The 21635-nt window shown below is 40.5% G+C and overlaps 1 protein-coding gene across 1 annotated transcript in view; it reads right to left on the bottom strand.

Moving 5' to 3' along the window:
• The window catches only part of LOC136872616 (cytochrome P450 6j1), a 40543-nt gene extending 19124 nt beyond the window's left edge, over positions 1-21419 (bottom strand). The window contains exons 1-5 of the mRNA XM_068225008.1: positions 21328-21419; positions 18216-18421; positions 5857-6045; positions 4837-4970; positions 4339-4546 (exon numbers count right to left, since the gene is read on the bottom strand). Of these exons, the coding sequence (XP_068081109.1) occupies positions 4339-4546; positions 4837-4970; positions 5857-6045; positions 18216-18418 (734 nt within the window). The 5' untranslated portion in view covers positions 18419-18421; positions 21328-21419. The remainder of the gene's footprint in view (positions 1-4338; positions 4547-4836; positions 4971-5856; positions 6046-18215; positions 18422-21327) is intronic.
• Positions 21420-21635: the final 216 nt, after the last annotated feature.

Raw genomic sequence — 21635 nt, 5'->3', positions numbered from 1 at the left:
TACTGCGTGACGTTATTTATGTTCCGGGAATACTTCATTGAAGGAGTCGCCGGAAACTTATTCGTGTTACTGTGACGTTAAACAGCAAAATGCATCTTGTTAGTGAGGTAAAGAACATTGTTTTAAGGATGAGTACAACCAGGCGTCCGCATGTTGTTATTTCTCGATGTATGCAGTAGTTTCTTTGCACAAGCCAGAGAAAATTGTAGATTCCACTGGAAACTCAGCCTCTTTTATGGCTGTGACTTTGTGGAAGCTACTCAAGTGTGGGTGGGTGGTGCAGAGTGCGGCTAGTGCGTATGGCGTTGTGAAAGATTTTACTCATTAGGCAGTCGCCCGCGATGGTACTTTAGGTCCAGTGAGAATAACATTGCTGTACTACCTCTCTCCGCAAAATTCTTTGCACGTCTCATGGCACCACCATCGGTTTCAGTGGATTCGCTTTGACTATATATCCTTTGAGTATCCAACTTGCTTCACAAGATGGCGGCTGGAGGAGACACGTGCAAGCTTAGTGCTGCTGCAGTTTGTGTTGTTTGTGTGGTAATAATCAGAGTTGTTGCGCTTTACGGTTCTCTGCGCGGGTCTATTCGAGTTAAGGAATCGGTGTGTGCAAGTGAAAAAGTGAGTTCTCCTTTTGAATGGCTACTAGTAGAGAGAAACTACTACATTCCGGCGTTCTCTCTGACTGGATGCGCCATTTTCCAGACTTATAGGCGCCTCCCTGCTAGCTCGGAGCCGGACAAGCCTAAGCCTGGTCGCTCAACGATTAGGGGCTTGCTTTGCCTCCTACTACTAGCTGGAGATGTCCACTTAAACCCCGGTCCCACCACTTGTGAAATGAAAACAGACATAAACATCTATTGTCAAAATGTGCAAAGCCTAAACAATAAGTTGTCTGATTGTGAACTATCCCTGCCAGACTTAAGAGAAGTTGACGTGATTGGACTTACGGAAACATGGCTCTCTTGGGCTAGTGACAGTGAACTACCACTCAGTGCTAATTACAGCATATTCCGTCGTGATCGCGCTACTCTAGGTGATGGGGTGTTGCTAGCAGTGAACAGTGCTTTACGGTACTATGTAAACGAAGGACAGATCTCGGACGGAACTGTGAGCTAGTGTGGGTGGAGCTACTCTTTCCTCGACGCCCTGTACTTGTGGGATGTTACTACAGACCACCAAATAGCCCATTCAGTGACCTTGAACAGTGCCTGGACTCAGTCATTGCAGCTCTCCCTCATGGTGAAGTAATTTTAATGGGCGACTTTAACTTGTCTATAAAGTGGTCTTCTCCAACTACCGGACTGTCAGCTAACAACTGTGACACATACTTTATAGACGGTTTTATTAATGGCCTCGGACTGAAACAGTTTAATATGTACCCAACCCGTGGACCCAACACCTTGGACTTCATACTCTCCTCATTAGAACTTAAAACAATAACCCCAGGCAGAAACCTTTTCCTGTGCGACCACCAGTCCCTCGATGCAACACTCCTCCTTCCCCACCCCTCCTCAAAGCCTCACAGCAGGACATCCTACCGCCCTACCTACATCTGGCGCCGTGCCGACTGGCCTGCAATGTGTCGTGCCCTGGAATGCCTTCCCTGGAGTCTGCTCGAAATAGCTGATATCGAATCGGCTCTTGACCTGCTGTACGACTGGCTGCAAGCTGCAATTAAAGACTTCGTACCTGCACAACGGGATATTACTAGCAAACATCAACACTGGATATCACAAGAGACCAGACTGATACTATTTAATAAGAAGAGAGCTTGGCGCCTGTGGAAAGACTTCCCTAACCCACACACTCACAATACCTTCGTTAAAATCCGCCGCCACGCGAGGTTTATGGTCAGAAGAGACTACAAAACACACGTAGACACTGTCACTGAAAACGTCCGCAGTAATCCCAAGCGCTACTGGAGTCTCATCAACACACGGAGAAGGACGGAGCGGATTCCTGTCAGCGTGAACCACAACGATGCAACAGCAGATGGCGCCGATCGCAATGAACTGTTCAACAGGTATTTCTTCTCCAACTTCTCCCCTCCCTTACAAAACCAACCGCTCCCTCCCGTTGGTACAGCCTCAAACAGAACCCTATCAAGCATAACTACCACGCCAAGTGAAGTTCATAACCTTCTTCAAACTATTCGTACCAACAAAGCTACCGGTGCCGACACTATAGGTCCTCTTTTCCTAAAAACTACTGCCAGCACTCTTTGCGTCCCTCTCTCTAAATTATTTAACAGATGTTTTGCCGCGGGCTATTTTCCTATTACCTGGAAACAGGCAAATATTGTTCCACTTCTCAAATCAGGCAACAAATTTAATGTTTCATCTTACCGACCAATCTCTATTCTCCCCACACTATCCTTTATCTTTGAAAAAATTATACACCAGCGTCTCCTCGCATTCACTTTGCCGTATATCTCAACCAAGCAGCATGGTTTTCTACCAGGTGGCTCTTGTCTAACAAACCTGGCCACTCTGCATAGCTTTGCATCACACGCCATTGCAGTTAAATCACAGCTGGATATCTGCTACGTAGACATTTCGAAAGCATTCGATTCTGTTGACCATACTCTGTTGCTCCATAAACTCTCCGAACGATTTAATATACATGGCAGTCTTCTGACTCTTCTTGCTGGCTTTCTACATAACCGTTGGCAAAGAGTGGTAATATCAGGCACTTCATCCTCATGGTTACCAGTCACCTCCGGTGTCCCACACGGCAGTACTCTTGGCCCCTTGCTGTTTTCTTTGTTTATAGACGATCTGCCGTCCGAACTCAACGAAACAGCGAATACCCTACTCTTTGCTGACGACTGCAAGATATTTAGGGAGATCAGGAATCCAGCAGATGCAGCTCTGCTGCAGTCCTCACTTAATGCCCTCTCGAACTGGTGCCGTACTTGGAAACTTATCCCCAATCCACAAAAAAATGCAGCCACATGACCATAACACTGCGTAAATCTCCTCTACCGACATCATATTACCTACTCGACAAGCTCATCACCGTGGTTACGCAACAGCGTGACCTAGGTGTAATATTCGATACAAAATTACAATTTAAGACCCATATAGAAACATATACAACCAAGGCTATGAAATTACTAGCCATTCTTTATCGCTTCACAGAAATTTCTGACCCCATTGCTCTTCGCCACTTCTTCCTCACGATCGTTCAACCTCTCTTAAACTACTGCTCTCCGATTTGGACAACAGCCGCCCCCTCCAATACTAAGCAGTTAGACAGAGCAGTGTCCTTCTTTGCTGCAATTGTAAGGAACAGAAACCCCAAGCTCAGAAATCTGTCTACGCAGCAGGTATTAATGGCAATTAATGTGTCACCGCTGCTCATCAGGCGACAGGTAGCTGACCTGAGTTTCCTCCACGAGATTTTCTCCTGGACATTACGGCTCGGAACATCTTGTTTCTCTCTTCTCTCTCCGCGTTCCTTCCCGCTCCACCAGAACCAAAGATCTTCTCCACATTCCCCAAACTCAGCACTCAATACTTCAACGATCTTTCCTAATCCGCCTCCCAACACTCTTTAACAATATTAATTTTTTTTTTGCTAGGGTCTTTACGTCGCACCGACACAGATAGGTCTTATGGCGACGATGGGATAGGATAGACCTAGGAGTTGGAAGGAAGCGGCCGTGGCCTTAATTAAGGTACAGCCCCAACATTTGCCTGGTGTGAAAATGGTAACAATATTAATAAGAGACAAGAGCTTGATATAGCATCAAATAAAAGTGAATTCGAGAGGTGTGTAAATATATAGTATCTTAAAGATAAGTTGATGTGAAGGAATTATACCGCCATCTTGACCCACGACGACTTGGCTATGAACATGGACATTCTATGGTTTTCGATTTGGACAGTTATTAGTAGGATGTGTACCTGATCTTGTTATATTTTGTTATGTTTGTTATATTTTATTACGAAAGTTTACGTTTGTTAAATAGTCTGTTGACAGTGCAAGTGAAATTTGCTCAGTGCAGCTGTATCTTGTGCTTCGTGAATAAATAAATAAATAAATAAATAAATAAATAAATAAATAAATAAATAAATAAATAAATAAATAAATAAATAAATAAATAAACAAATAAATAAGAATTGACAGACAACTAGACAATCATCCCCTCTACTGGTTGTGAATAAGTTTACGATATTAACAGTCACGCGAAACTTCAAACTTGCTTTGCTTCAGACATATTGTGAGTTTTCGTACTTTAGTATTAAAAACTTTCCTTCGGATTATTAGGCTACTTCATTTTGGGGTTACATATTAAAAATATAATAATAAAGTGAGAAAAGATCTTACCTAATTTTCAGTAAAGAGCCCAACGCTGGGAAGAAAAAGGTTAAAAGTATTCGTATGTTGGTTAAGACGTCTTGATTGAGCATTTTTCGGTTCATCTCGCGGAATTCTGATTTCGTGTCTTCGAAACATCCAGCTTCTATTCCAAAGGCACAGCTAGCAACTACGTCAGTTGTGTACTTGCAGCAGAGTTCTTTTGTCTCTATACCATCTATAAATAGACAGAAATATACATAAAACATTAGATTACAGTGAAACACCGGTGATATGAAGTTAATTTCTGTCGTCATATCATAGTAAAGCTCTGGTACACGTTTTGTAATATGTTTTAATTCATATTTTTCATAATTTCAGAGGTGAAGAATAACATTGTCATACTTCCGCCTACTTATGCTTGTGTGAATATCATCTAATAACTTGAGTTACTTTAGTGCCATAGCTAATTGAGTTTCATAAGTATCATGCACAGTAACTTGCAGTTCGTATTCGCCTCATTCTTACCTGGTTCATTTTTTCGTGCTTGAGTTTGTAGATATTTATCCAAATCCTTGGCTGTCTTTTCCACAAGGGGGAAGATTGTCTTCAGTTTTCCTGACGTGAAGCCTGGACTAAGACTTGTTCTAAATTGTTTCCATCTGAAAAATTATACCATGTTTATTAGGATTATAGAAACTGGTTGATTTGTTGTTGTCGTTGCCTGCGTTGCAACCGAAATATATGTCTGTCTGTGTTTCAATACATGAATCAGTATTTTAATTGTTGTTGATATATCACGTGAGTATTCATGTATATAAAGCTCCTATTCGACCTGAATTATTCGGAACCGTCACAGTTTCTACAGAGTTTTCCCATGCCCGTACAAGACGCTTTTGGGGCAAGTATTTATCCCCAAGTTTTATTTAGGTTTTTACTTTTCCTTTACTTTTCAAGAAGATAAATTTGACAGTCTATTGCATGGTCATGCTAATGAGCTTTGGTGTGCTTTATTTGTGTTATTAATAATATAATTTATTTTACGTCCCACTAACAACATGTACGGTTTTTGGAGACAATGGCGTGCAGGAATTTTTCCCCGCAGGAGTTCTTTTACGTGCCAATAAATCTACTAAAAGAGGCAGATGTATTGAAGCATCTTCAAAGACCACCAGACTGAGCCAAGTGCGAACCAGCCAAGTTGCAGTCAGAAGGCCAGCACCTCAACTGGGTCCTTCAAATGTGAAGCTAATGTATTAACTATTGGACTTCTGAAATTTAAGAAGGTGAAAACACTCACGAGAAATAAGACTAGACAAATAAAACTATTCAAGAGAGGAGAGAATATTCATAAACAATCTAAGAAGCAGTAAAGAAAAATTAAAGTCTATGTACAGATTATCAGCACTGACCACTTGGGCAAAGCACATGATTAATAGATCCACAATAAACTCACAAAACTCGAAGGAAATGAACCGAACTTTAGAAAACCTATCTTATCTAGTACAATTCATTATTTAAACAATATATAAGTCAAATTTATCTTACCTCTCACCCATCGAGAAGAACGGACTTCTTGCAAACAAGGGATCCAGCTCGGGGTCAACGACGGCTCCATTTTTATTGAAAGAAGGAAAGTCTTTAACAAGTATAGTTTTTATTATTTCTGGATCACGAACTAGAAGTGTTGGGATTCGAAATCTGAAGAGTCCGATATAAGGTTGTCCATCGTGTTTACTGAAAAGACAATATCGTAAGCACAATAACATACACGGTAAATATTATAAAAACTGCCGATGATTTCCGGTTAGGAAAATTCATCACGAAATATACACCTAAAATAGTTTGGGATATTGTAGGATTAGGCATGTTATGTGGTAGGGTGTGCGAAGTTCTGTTGTAAATGGTAGGGAGCACTGTATACGCACAAGTACTTTAATTCAATTGTTGGTTTACAATACAGTAGATGTAGCTGCCTACGTTCTGTGTTGAGTCTGGAGTGAGTTATGCCATTTCAGATGATATGGTATACAGTGCGGCACGAGCTTGAGCTAGTGTTAATGAAAAGGTGTTATTGTCTGACCGAGAGTAAGTCGACCGAGTGTGATAACACCAAGCTGAGATCGGCACATCCGTGTAACAGCGCAGAGAAGACCAACTTCGTCAGTTCGACAATTACGAGATGACTTCTTGAGGACAACCGGAGTCCGTGTATCTGCACCAACTCTACGCAATCTGCTGTATAGTGCCAAATTAAGATAATGTCGACTGATTCGACGTGTTCCAATTGACAATCACCTTGGAGAAAGGAGAAGATGAACCATCCAACAGATTTATTGGGGGCTGGATGAATGGCGTAATGCCATGTTTGTGGATGGAACACAGATACCACTTAGGCCAGATACACCGACGTGGTGGAAAGTACCATCATGTTCAAGAATGCATGCATTTTGAGGTTTTGGGTTGGGATTATGCATGGCCGTCGTACACCTTTGATACCAAGGGACGTACAGTAAACTGCCCAGCGGTATATAGATGGAATTGTTTCACCATTTGTACAACCACGGCCAACTCGAAGTTCCGGCCTGCTACACATGACAGTTCCATAGTGATGACGTCAGTTTTTTAGTGCAGCGATATGTATGCACGAGTCTTGTTTACATGGTGGTTTCGTAGCACGTTGTTGTTATTTCACCGTTATTAGAGGTGTTCGTTCGTGTTTAAAAGTCATAACTGTATTAAAACGCATCAGTAAAGGATATATTTTCAGCAATAGGCTAGTATGTGTTAAATACTATAGAATTCTAATTTGATCAGCCTGATGTTTGGAAGTATTGCTAGGTTATGTGATAGGTTAAGTGTACCCACTGAGCTATTATGAATTGTCTAAAGTACTCTAAAGTTTATCATTTAATTATGGTTATTACTACAATGTGTTAGCGTAGTGTATGCTCCTCTTTGCAAATTGGGGCGAACGTGTAGTGTGCCTGGATGTAGGCCAACATCCAATTACCGTTCAAATAAGGAGGTGGCTATCTCAACATTGGCGTTTCCTAGCTATAAGGAGAAGCGAGCTAAATGGATTCATGCTATACACCGATCTAATTTTGAACTCAGTAAATATTCCTGTGTCTGTATTAAACATTTTTCCGAAAATCACATAATTCGAGTTGATACTGCAAAACGACCAGATGGTTCCGTTTTAACTGTGCCTAGGGTAAAGCCAAAATTAACTGACGATGCTATGCCAACTACATTTCCTGGGCAGCCGTCATATATGTCTCAACCAACACCTGCCAAACGAAAATCGCCAGAAGAAAGAGACAAGATATCAAATTATGAGGACTTGTTGGGTAAGTTAACAACCCTAAATGTACTTTAATTTTCTACCAAAACTGATGTCAGTAAAGTTTTGGTTTACAAGCTTCAAACCAAATTAATACTTGCTTAAGCTGTGCAGAGAGGGGTTGAAACAGCCTACAGATTTTGTTTTTCAAATTGCTGTGGAGGGCTACACTTTATTTCAGACCTTGATATCTGATTTTAAAGATGCCTTTTGGAACACCGGAAGTCACAGGGATGTTTTTACAAACTTTCTGAAAATGAAAGTTGAAGAAACTGGCAATTACTGTGATAAGTGTGTGTGTGGTATAGAGTTCATTAGTATTGTGTCCAAATCTGCCACATTTTTGGAAACATTTTTAGTAACAATTACTCAAAAATAATTAACAACAATACTGTGCGCACAAACAAGCCAAACAAGCGTAAAATAATAACATTTTAGAGACAACAGTTCGCCTAGTGAGCATCAAATGATTTGTTATGGAGAGCTACATCTTAATTCAGGCCTTGATATCTAATTCAAAGATGTATTTTTAAACAGTGGAAATCGTAGAGATCTTTCTTTCAATGATTTGATAATGGAAGTTGAAAAACCTGATAATTTCTGTGACAAGTGTGGGTGTGAGCTGCAGAGTTAATGAGTGTTGTGTCGAAGATCTATCATATCATGGCAAATATTTTTCCTAACTGTCATTCATAAATAATGAATAGCATTGTGAGCTCAAATGAGTGTAATATAAGGGCATTTTAGAAACAGCAACAGTTTGCCGAGTGACCATGATACTACTTTTCAAATTGTGGAAAACTACACATTAACTCAGATCTTGATATCTCATTCAGCGGTAATTGTAGGGATGTTTCTTTCAATGTTTTGATAATGAAAGTTGAAAAATCTGGTAATTTCTGTGACAAGTGTGGGTGTGTGCTGCAGAGTTAATGAGTGTTGTGTCCAAGATCTATCATATCATGGCACATATTTTTGCTAACTGTCATTCATAAATAATTAATAATACTATATGCTTAAATAAGTGTAATGTGTAATATAAGGGCATTTTAAAGAGAGCAACAGCTTGCCGAATGACCATCATACTACTTTTCAAATTGTGGAAAGGTACACGTTAACTCAGACCTTGATACCTCATTCAGTAGTAATTGTAGGGATGTTTCTTTCAGTGTTTTGATAATGAAAGTTGAAAAACCTGGTAATTTCTGTGACAAGTATGGGTGTGAGCTGCAGAGTTAATGAGCGTTGTGTCCAAGATCTATAATATCATGGCAAATAATTTCCTGTCATTCATAAATAATTAATTAATTAATAACACTATGTACTCAAATAAGTGTAATATAATGGCATTTTAGACACAGCAACAGTATGCCTAGTGACCATCATACTACTTTTTAAATTGTGGAAAGTTACTCATTAACTCAAACCTTGATATCTGATTCAAAGTTATATTTTTAGACAGGGGAAATTCTAGGGATGTTTCTTTCAATGTTTTCAATGTTTTGATAATGAAAGTTGAAAAACCCGTGACAAGTGTGGGTGTGTGCTGCTGAGTTAATAAGTATTGTGTCCAAGATCTGTCATATTTTGGAAAATATGTTTTTTAACTTATTCATGTGCTCAGACAAGCATAAAAGAATTACATTGTTTTGAAAGAAAACCATTCGCCTATTCACCGTCATCGTACAGTCCACCGTACAGTAGCCTTCAGTCGAACATTTTACAATATGTAATATATTATCTTGAGTGCATATATTTGTGTATTCGTATGTACACTTTTGATAGTGTTTCTTCAGTGTTTTGTGTTTATAGGCTTATTATGCATTTTCTTTGTCAAATTATGATAAAAAGTATCGTATCAGCAATATAGGAATTACACACGACGACGGAGATTGAGCACTATTCGCGTGACGTCACAACTGTTGGTAGCAGGCCTCTATATATCAAGATGGCCGTGGTACAACCCTTTAGGGATGAATGTGATGCTGAATTCATTTTTGTCTACAACAATGCTCACCCTCAGCGAGGTGCATCAGTGAGGAACTTCATGAAATGGACGGGTATCAAATTATGTCAGTTCCGAACATGAAATTTATTGAGCATGAGTGAAAAGGGTTAAAAACTGTTCTTTTTGATCATCCACAACCTCCAGAGGCACTCTAAGAACTCATTAGAGTTGCCCAGATGGAATGCGATGTTCTTCCTCAAGATGACGTCAATGTACTGATCACAAGCACGCCAGAGCTTGTCAGAGACCTTAACAACGCCAGAGGAAGCAATACACAGTACAAAGGCAGAGTGAAGAAGGGACAACCTTCACTTAGAACCCACAAATTGTGACCTTTTTCATTACTGTTATTATTATTATTATTATTATTATTAATTTTATTATTGTTTATTTTCCCTAGATACTGGAAGGAAAACATTTCAGTGTGTAAATGTTAAATTTCCATGTTGTGTCTCTGTGATACAGTAAACACTAGGTAACTTCATTATTGCATTGCATCTTTTACATTCCACACCTTTATTTGAGTTGAAATAAAAGTTATTTATGTCCAGATTTTACTATCAGAATATTAATTTCTTACTTTACCACGAATTACATATCAATTATCTAGTGACCAAACCTGGAACAATTCTGACTATACTCAGGGGAGCGATGAAGTAGAAGTGGATTATCACGGAAGAAGATTGTGTTAATAATGAATGAACGAGTTACTGATTCGAGGAAATTCTAAATAACGTCATGTTTACAAGATTTTGCTGCACACTAATATGCCCGTACACTTAGATTTTAAATCCGTGATTTGGACTGAAAAAATGGAAACCTACAACCTGTTTTCCAGTCAATGACCGCGTCAGGGATGGGACGAATGAAGGTCCCAACTTGTGGCGAGGAAAGGAATTGTGCCGGCTAACGAGGTCTGTCGCACCCCTCTGGGGCAATGATTAATGACCGACTCATTTTCAAAATGAGGAATTAAAATGTTTTATATTACGGGGACCTAAATAGGGAAGTGAAGTGAGAAAGACGAGGACGTTGTCACTGGGTTTTCAACGACACTCTGTAGGAGGGGCCGTTGAATACTCCCGCGGCATTTCCTACCCGTCGTAACCGGCGACTAGCAAACCTCATAGGGGCTCTCAACTTGGGAGCGTGGGTGGCAACTATGCGGCCTTAGCTGAGCCTGGCATTGCTTCCACTTACGTATGCTAGTTTCTCCAGTTTAAACTATCCTATCTAAGTGTACGGGCATATTAGTGTGCAGCAAAATCTTGTAAACATGACGTTATTTAGAATTTCCTCGAATCAGTAACTCGTTCATTCATTATTAACACAATCCTCTTCCGTGATAATCCACTTCTACTTCATCGCTCCCCTGAGTATAGTCAGAATTGTTCCAGGTTTGGTCACTAGATAATTGATATGTAATTCGTGGTAAAGTAAAAAATTAATATTCTGTTATTAGAATCTGGACATAAATAACTTTTATTTCAATTCAAATAAAGGTGTGGAATGTCAAAGATGCAATGCAATAATGAAGTTACCTAGTGTTTACTGTATCACAGAGACACAACATGGAAATTTAACATTTACAAACTGAAATGTTTTTCTTCCAGTATCTAGGGAAAATAAACAATAATAAAATTAATAATAATAATAACAATAATAATAATAACAGTAATGAAAAAGGTCACAATTTGTGGGTTCTTAGTGAAGGTTGTCCCTTCTTCAGTCTGCCTATGTACTGTGTATTGCTTCCTCTGGCGTTGTTAAGGTCTCTGACAAGCTCTGGTGTGCTTGTGATCAGGGAGTCCTTCATTTTTACGCCCTTCGTGGCCTTTGCCTTGCATTCACCAATATATTCATTCTTCGAAGTGTCGGATCTCTTCCTAATTAGTGGTATGAGAGGATGTTTACCCAGTTGTACTTTCTCTTAAAGCTATAATCACCACCACCATTTTCAACAAGACAGCCAAGTTCGTACGCCGGCTAATGCATGTGAGATTTCTGAAATTAAATATCTCGTCCCTGAGGTTCGGATTCCACGTAAAACTGGAGGTCTGTGCCTGTATTCGCGATATCTACAGTTATGTACAGCGTAGCTACAAGTTCGCTTGCTTCGTTTTTTCGCCATTAGGAAATGTACAAATGATGGTGCATACTGCAATTATAGTGCATACTGTATACAGTAAGTGCATATCTACCAGTTCATACTGCTTGCTACTTGAAAAACTCTTTGGGCTCCTGGAAAGGAAAGGGCCTTTTACCTTAGCCACCTTGTTTCTAAACAGTAACTTACTTGAAATGGATGTTGCGATTTTTAGTATGCTTTAGTGAATTGAAGAGTAACCTGTCTATTTCTATTAGTATAGTGTATTATGTTTATTCAGTCCATCCAAGTGGACGCGATTTCCATTCTCTGTTAATTCGAGAAATGTAGAAATGAGATTTCCACATCTACAGAGGCGCGTGGGTCTGGGGGTTCATTCTGCCTACATCAGAAAGAGTTGTGCAAAGGCGGCCGGGCGTAGAGCTAACCAGTGAATCCCATGGGGGATGGTTGAAGGTCCACTCAGGCTAGATGATTGAAAGTGATGAGCTATCAGATGGAGAGATCTCAGTTAATGTAGAGGTTACTCTGCCAGACGCCTTCCAGAGACGTCGATTCACCTACAGTGTGAAAAGCAGCAAGTATATACGAGAATATCACTCACACAAGGGGACTTTCTCGTTTGAACCAGGCCTAATACAATTAAACTCGTAAATATAAATTAAAGATAAATTAAGATAAATTAAGACATAAAAAATAGGCCTAAAATAGTAATTCTGCCCTAATACATCATTTACCTACTTAAAAAAAGTCATCTGAGCTTTCCCGTCGATGTCGACGTTCGTTACACCCTACCACACGGCAAAAGAACATATCTATGGTATCTATGACTAGTTCTTAGTTAATTTTGTCTGGTAAACACAAAGTGTGGAGTGCCGAATGCACTTTCCCTGTCGTTCAGAAATCCGACCACCTTTTGCTGAGTTTGAATCGGCGATTTTGGGATCCACATAGCGGGGTATACTGAACGCATCAGTTCAATGGAACTAGGAAGGATGAACAATGAATACATCAGAATATCGTTACACACCTGCCGTTGGCTAACCACCACAAGACAAATGAGTGATTCCAAACAAGAATACGCCAGTTTCTTCGTTTGTGTTAATAAAGGTTTATAATTGTAGCATGAACGTTCATATTTTTATCTTTTTCGTAATCTGTTTACCCTCCAGGGTCGGTTTTTTCTCTCAGACTCAGCGAGGGATCCCACCGCTACCGCCTCAAGGGAAATGTCCTGGAGCTTCAGACTCTGGGTCGGGGGATACAACTGGGGAGAGTCACCAGTACCTCACCCAGGCGGCCTCACCTGCTTACTGAACAGGGGCCTTGTGGGGGGATGGGGAGATTGGAAGGGATAGACAAGGAAGTTAGAAGGAAGCGGCCGTGGCCTTAAGTTAGGTACCATCCGGCATTTGCCTGGAGGTAAAGTGGGAAACCACGGAAAACCACTTCCAGGATGGTTGAGGTGGTAATCGAACCCACCTCTACTCAGTTGACCTCCCGAGGCTCAGTGGACCCCGTTCCAGTCCTCGTACCTCTTTTCAAATTTCGTGGCAGAGCCGGGAATCGAACCCGGGCCTCCGGCGGTGGCAGCAAATCACACTACACACTACACGACAGAGGCGGACTATTATGTTCATACTACATAATATTTTAGCTTCCATTATAAACATTGCAGCGAAAGTATTAACATCCGTAATATTTTGATACATTCACAGCCTGAGAACGTGAAAATGTGTTCGTGATTTTTGATAATAAAGTGTATTAAGTAACTTTTTCGGTATATTTCTGCCGCGGATACGCAAGGACATTCTACGCCATCATCAGCTAACTGTTCCGAGCCACCCAGCTCTTTTTCAGCTATTTTTCCAACCCAAACAATTCACTTGTAACAATAAAATATCTGAGAATGCAAAAGTCGCTATTTGACTCCCTCACGGAGAATTGTGCCATGAACAGTAGTAAGGTTGCGCAAGTGGGTACTGACTGATATTGCTGCAGCTGTAGGCATGAGTGGGAGCAGCTTCGACAGCACTGACGATTGTCGGCGAGCATGAATAAGTTATTGAAGCTGCAGGCTCCACGGTCTAGGGGTAGCGTGCCTGTCTCTTACACGGAGACCCCTAGCTCGATTCCTGGATAGGTTCTTTATAAACAGTTTTAATTTAATTTCGTGTGGCTATTTCTAGCCGAGTGCAGCCCTTGTAAGGCAAACCCTGCGATGAGGGTGGGCGGTATCTGCCATGTGTAAGTAACTGCGTGTTAATGTGGTGGAGGATAGTGTTACGTGTGGTGTGTGAGTTGCAGGGATGTTGGGGACAGCACAAACACCCAGTCCCCGGGCCATTGGAATTAGCCAATGAAGGTTAAAATCCCCAAACCCGGCCTGGAATCGAACCGGGGACCATCTGAACCGAATGCCAGTACGCTGACCATTCAGCCAACGAGTCGGGCTTTAAACAGTAAGTTATTTGAAATGGATGTTGGGATTTTTAGTATGTTTTATTGAACTGGAGAGGAGCCTGTCTGTTTCCCTAAGTATAGTAGGCCTATATGTTGTTTATTTGGTCCATCCAAGAGGACGCGAGTTCCATTCTCTGTTAATTCGAGAGATGTAGAAATGATTTCCACTCCTACAGAGGCGCGTGGGTGTAAGGGGGTTCATTCAGTCTAAATCAATCAATCAATCAATCAATCAATCAATCAATCAATCAATACTGATCCGCATTTAGGGCAGTCGCCCAGGTGGCAGATCCCCTATCTGTTGTTTTCCTAGCCTATTCTTAAATGATTGCAAAGAAATTGGAAATTAAATGAACACCTCCCTTGATAAGTTATTCCAATCCCTAACTCCCCTTTCTATAAACGAATATTTGTCCCAATTCGTTCTCTTGAATACCAGCTTTATCTTTCCACTCAAACTTATTTGTCTACTGATGTCTTTTCACGCCATCGGAATATACCACTTAGTCGAGCAGTTCGTCTCCTTTCTCCCAAGTCTTCCCAGCCCAGACTTTGCAACATTTTTATAACGCTAAGCTTTTGTCGGAAATCGCCCAGAACAAATCGAGCTACTGTTCTTTGGATTTTTTCCAGTCTTTTAATCAAGTAATCCTGGTGAGGGTCCCATACTCTGGAACTATACTCTGGTTGGGATCTTTCCAGAGACATATGTGCCCTCTCCTTTACATTCTTACTACAATCCCTAAATACCCTCATAACCATGTGCAGAGATCTCTGCCCTTTATTTATAATCCCATTTATGTGATTACCCCAATGAAGATATTTCTTTATATTGACACCTAAGTACTTTCAACGATCCCCAAAAGGAACTTTCACCCCATGAACGCAGTAATTACAACTGAAAAGACTTTTCCTATTTGTGAAACTCACGACCTGACCTTTAATCCTGTTTATCATCATACCATTGTATACTGTCCATCTCACAACATTATCGAGGTCATTTTGCAGTTGTTCACAATCTTGCAACTTATTGATTACTCTGCACAGAATGACATCATCTGCAAACAGCCTTATCTCTGATTCCACTTTTTTACACATATCATTAACATATACAGGGTTATTCACCTAACATGTTACACGCAAATAACTTCTAAACCATTAATGATATCAGTATTCTGTTTTCATATTTGTAAATGGTACGCAGGGTCTTGTAGAATAACGTGCTACTTAGTCTCATAGGATGATTAACAACCGAGATATTGATACTAACACCATATTTTTAAATATAATGGCACACATTTATACAGCTGATTTAAAAGTTAATCTGTGTACAAGTTCAAATATGTAAGTATTTTCAAAATCGGACAATTATTTTTTGAGATATAAGTAAGAACAGCATGCGCGGTTTTGCATGCCGCATCAGACGGCGTGAGGTCGGGAAAGGACATATTGAGGCGCAAGCTGCTTCCTGGCCTTGATTGCAGCCACAGAACGGATACCAGGCATATACTGTAAACATAATGTGATGTACCGTAACTTACTCGGGGTGTGTAACGTTATTGATTGACTGGCGAACACACAACGGGGAACGGTGATTTAAGCTGTATTGTTTTGTTTTGACATGTAATAGGCTGCGCTCAGTTTAGCGTTTTTCTGACGGTTGGGAATGGGAAGGATTTGGAAATAAAGTCGGCTGTGGCCTATCACAAAGGTATCTATCCGGTATTTGCCTGGTGTTGAACATGGGACACCATGAAAATCAATGTCAGGTTGGGCGAGGCAGGACTCGAACCTATGCTCTCCCGAATGCACGCTACTACAGTCGCGCTGGAGCTCTGCAGAGATTAATGCGTGTAAAATAAAACATAAATAATAGAGTTGCTGCCATCTCACTACGATCAGCTCTGAACATTTGCTTTTCTAGAAGGAGCTCTTCCGGTGTTTTGTGTTATGTTTATTTCTCAACTCATTGAGTAGTATGAACTGTACACTAAAACCAGTGACAGTTATAGCTTTCGTTATGTTCCTTTCAAGGCAAAGTGCGGTACTTACTTTATTCCTTTTAAACACATCAACCCTCCGTGTCCTGTCATGACTTTGCTTGTCATACACACTTTACAAACCCATCACATGTGTACGAGGTGCTTACATGCCTGGTATCCATTCTGTGGCTGAACTCACTCCCAGAAAACTGCTTGCGCCTCAATATGTCCTTGTCTGACTTCATGCCGTCTAATGCGGCATGCAAAACAGCACATGCTGTTCTTACTTATATCTCAAAAAGTAATTGTCCGATTTTGAAAATACTTACATATTTGAACTTGTACGCAGATGAACTTTTAAATCAGCTGTATGAATTTGTGCCGTTCTACTTAAAAATAAGGAGTTAGTATCAATATCTCGGTTGTTAATCACCCCATGAGGCTATGTAGCACGTTATTTTACAAGACCATACGTACCATTTACAAATATGAAAATAGAATGCTGATATCTTTAATGGTTTAGAAGTTATTTGTTAGGTGAATAACCCTGTATAACATAAAGGTCTAATAATACTGCCTTGAGGAATTCCCCTCTAATTTCTAGAAACATAGCCACCTTTCAGTCACACTTTTGTCAAGTCCAAATGCACTCACTATTGCCAGTAGTCTCCCATGATCTGCCGTATCAAATGCCTTGGATAGATCAATCGCGATACAATCCATTTGACCTCCTGAATCCAGAATATGTGCTATATCTTGCTTTAATCCTATAAGTTGAGCTTCAGTGGAATAACCTTTCATAAACCCAAACTGCCTTCTATCAAACCAGTTATAATTTCACAAACATGTCTGATATAATCAGAGAGAATGCTTTCCCAAAGCTTACATGCAATGCATGTCAAACTGACTGGCCTGTAATTTTCAGCTTTACGTCTATCACCCTTTCCTTTATACACAGAGGCTACTACAGCTACTTTCCATTCGTTTGGTATAGCTCCTTCATGCAAACAATAATCAAATAAGTACTTCAGGTATGGCACTATATCCAAACCCATTGTCTTTAGTATATACCCCCAAACTTATCAATTACAGCTGCTTTTCTAGTTTTAAACTTTGATATCTCACTGAAAATGTCATTGTTGTCATAGGTGAATTTTAATACTTCTTTAGTATTGGTCACCTCCTCTATCTGGACATGATCCTTGTAACCAACAATCCTTACATACTGCTGACTGAATACGTCTGCATTTTGAAGATCCTCGCATACACACTCCCCTTGTTCATTAATTATTCCTGGAGTATCCTTCTTGGAACCTGTTTTTGCCTTAAAGTACCTATACATACTCTTCCATTATTCACTAAAATTTGTATGACTGCCAATTATGCTTGCCGTCATGTTATTCTTAGCTGACTTCTTTGCTACATTCAATTTCCTAGTAAGTTCCTTCAATTTCTCTTTACTTCCACAGCCATTTCTAACTCTATTATTACCACTCAACTCTACCTATCTGGTTTTGAAGGTGTATTAGTACAATCAGAGCACTTCACTGAACGTAACGTCCGACTCGTTGGCTGAACGGTCAGCGTACTGATCTTCGGTCCAGAGGGTCCCGGGTTCGATTCCCGGCCGGGTCGGGGATTTTAACCTTCATTGGTTAATTCCAATGGCCCGGGGGCTGGGTGTTTGTGCTGTCCCCAACATCCCTGCAACTCACACACCACACATTACACTATCCTCCACCACAATAACACGCAGTTAACTACACATGGCAGATGCCGCCCACCCTCGTCGGAGGGTCTGCCTTACAAGGGCAGCACTCGGCTAGAAATAGCCACACGAAATTATTATTATTACTGAATGTAACAAACAGGTAATTATCTACGAGTTCCTGGTCCCTGCTGTACCTATTGGCTGTGTAATGTGTCATTGATAGTAAATATACTCTTAACGCAGGTGATTCACTGTGAATCATAACCTAACATTTAAAAAATTCCACTTACTTGTAGATTTCATGCATCAAAGTTCCGACACATTTTTTCGTGAAGGTGACGTCCTTGTAGTTACCGAAGAATAGCCGTGGCTTCTCGTAGACAATTCCTTGTTTCTTCCAGTGATCATAATTCCATACCAAGTAGACGTAGCCGAGCGAGAGAGCGAGAAAAACGCCCGTCACCCAGTCTAATGGCAACCAGTCTAATACCATCACCTGAAATAATATGTAATTATGACAACACAAAATAGTATATTAGGCATTGTATATTTAGAATAGTTTTATAAATATAGATGAAAGTAATGGGGATAATTGCTGATAATTTTATACAGTCATACTTTCGCTCCTGGTAATTAAAACGTCAAATGGAATGCGTAGATTAATCCCAAATCAAGTTTCCCCATTTCATTTCCGGAGAACGCGTAGAAATGGCGCGTGCGTTGTGTTTACAAAGGCATTCTTCCATATTGGTTGAGGGATTCAGTAGCAGGGCAAGCACAATACTATGTTACAGCCATGCTAACAGAATAGTGCCCAGTAAGCATGGAGAGTGGGGATGTATTGCACTGATCATCATCATCATCATCTGTTTACCCTCCAGGTTCGGCTTTTCCCTCGGACTCAGCGAGGGATCCCACCTCTACCGCCTCAAGGGCAGTGTCCTGGAGCTTCAGACTCTTGGTCGGGGATACAACTGGGGAGAATGACCAGTACCTCGCCCAGGCGGCCTCACCTGCTATGCTGAACAGGGGCCTTGTGGAGGGATGGGAAGATTGGAAGGGATAGGCAAGGAAGAGGGAAGGAAGCGGCCATGGCCTTAAGTTAGGTACCATCCCGGCATTCGCCTGGAGGAGAAGTGGGAAACCACGGAAAACCACTTCCAGGATGGCTGAGGTGGGAATCGAACCCACCTTTACTCAGTTGACCTCCCGAGGCTGAGTGGACCCCGTTCCAGCCCTCGTACTACTTTTAAAATTTCGTGGCAGAGCCGGAAATCGAACCCGGACCTCCGGGGGTGGCAGCTAATCACACTAACCACTACACCACAGAGGCGGACTATTGCACTGATATGAATTAAAAATGTATCATTCGATGGCGGTTAAATAGTTTGATAGTTGAGATGTTGCTCCTGTCTTCTGGTAGGCGCGCACTGGCAACTAAAAGTATAATTTCTACTATAGTTCTTTTAAAGTTGGAATTCAAGATGACAAATTGGAACAAATATTCATCTATACGAAGAGGAATTAGGAATCGGAACAATTTATCAAGGGAAATGTTCGAGAAATTTCCAAGTTTTTTGAAATCATTTAGAAAAGATTCGGTAATCAATTGAACGTAATCTGCTACCGACGACAGCCTTAAATGTAGGTCAATGAGGCTAGATCGATACCGTTTGAAAATGGATTTCACTGAAGTTGCGCGCGTGTTTATTTTCATTCTACGGCAAAGACATTTTTTCGATACATCTAATAGTAAGCCAAGGACTTATATTCTTTCAGTGCAGTATCTTGTTGTTGCTTGTTGCTTAAACGGGCCTAACATCGAAGGTCATCGGCCTAATTCAGTACCAACTTATGTATACTGTACATGGTTATTCATCTAAGTTGTCTACCTCAAATAACTCGTGAACCGTTCAAGATATCGACATTCTGATTTCACTTTCAGTAATGATACCAAGGGACTCATAATCGGTCTTAAAGTGCTTCCTCATAGCGCCAATATCCTCTATGATAATGTACTAACTTTGTGTTTTTAAATGTAACTACCCTGTTTTCTACACCTAGCTTTAAACCTACTATAATTAAAAATTCATCACCATAATTTTTTTGAAAATCGGACAAGCACTTCCCTAGAAAATGTAATGCATTGAAACGTGCTTCGTTTACCGCCTGGGAACTGCCCTGTTCGATATTCGCTACATATTAAGTATGAACTAGCTGATGACATACAGAGGTGCTCCACCTTCTTGTGAGAAGCAGGTATTCTCGCTACTATGCTCGTAAGTACACAATAATAAAATGTATGATTTAACACCTTTAGTACCGTCTTAGGTAACAGGTAAAAGAAAAGCGAATATGCACCGGTTTTCCTTTCCTATACGACTACCTTCAGTCAACCCTTGTTCTTTTCTGATCCCGACGGGTCAATATATTGAACCGTTCACGAGTTAATGGAGGTGGACAACTTAGCTGAATACTGTAAACCTGTACGTATATATTGCCGATAGCCTCTCAATATCAGTGATAAAATCAACGATATCCGGCGACATGTTGTGTGATTACTGATTACACGGGAATACGAGTAACTGCAAGCAAATCAAAAAGCGCCAGGGCGCACCGATAGGCTTGAATGTGGACAGTGTTTCGTCAGCGGCGACCACCGGAAACAGGCTTCTCGCCCTTCTAGTTTAGAGCCTAAGGTAATTCTTAAGTTGCCGCAATTAACAAATCACTAGTGTAATACAGTAGTTTCCATTTTCGGCAATTTATAAAATAGCCAGCAAGCAGCGACAAAAGTTACTAACGCGCAGGAGGCCTTAACAACAAGGGTTCTTCAAGCCTGTGAGGTGGTACGACAAATGTATCGATTTCGGTAGGGATTATGTAAAAAAATTGAAAACTAATAGCCCTTGATGCCGTCTTCATTTTGTGTCCCGTCAATGTTCCTGCAAATGGCAAGACGAGACCTTGAACATATATTCTACTGTATATAAAAGCCTAAATTACCATATTTAAGCATTTTTCGTGAATTCATCAACAGCAGTCTCAAATTAAGTTGTGTGTGTGTAACTACAAAATAATGGCGTGCGGCCTTCGGGAGGCCTAGTGCAGGCCTGTCAAAGTGGTCCACAGAACGAAGGATGCAACACAGTGCAGCCATGAAGAGATTTTGGGAGGATTAGAAGGCGAAAACCATCAGGCCAACGAACAAGTTCAACCACGCTTTTTGAATGAGCATAACGAAGAAAGAAAGAAAGAAAGAAAGAAAGAAAGAAAGAAAGAAAGAAAGAAAGAAGAAAAAGAACAATAATAATTTCACTAATTGTGCAAAACACATTTATACTACTTCTTCGAACATCAAAAAATGAAAATAAGAACCAGTAAGGAAATGCAAATACTTACTTCAGGTTACAACGATCCGTACAATTTTCAGTCCAAACCTGAAATGCATGATGATACAACTGCATTTATATAGAGTCGAGTAATGATGCAATACAGACCTTTATGTGATAAGGGTCATTGAACACGCTTCTCTCTGACAGCATTAACCTCCATTCTTATCAGAATTTACAAACGTCAGTAAACAGACGTCATTAGCAAACATTAATATAGTAAAACCATCCATCGTTTGATATCCATTAATTTAGTACGGTGTTGTATTATTTGTTGACTCCGGTGGCTGAATCGTCAGGATCCAAGTTTTCCGCTCA

This window comes from Anabrus simplex, chromosome 1 (assembly GCF_040414725.1).
Source record: "Anabrus simplex isolate iqAnaSimp1 chromosome 1, ASM4041472v1, whole genome shotgun sequence".
Classification (NCBI taxonomy): Eukaryota; Metazoa; Arthropoda; class Insecta; order Orthoptera; family Tettigoniidae; genus Anabrus; species Anabrus simplex.
Note: the sequence above shows the minus strand (reverse complement) of the source record. Positions and strands in the feature narration are given on the sequence as shown.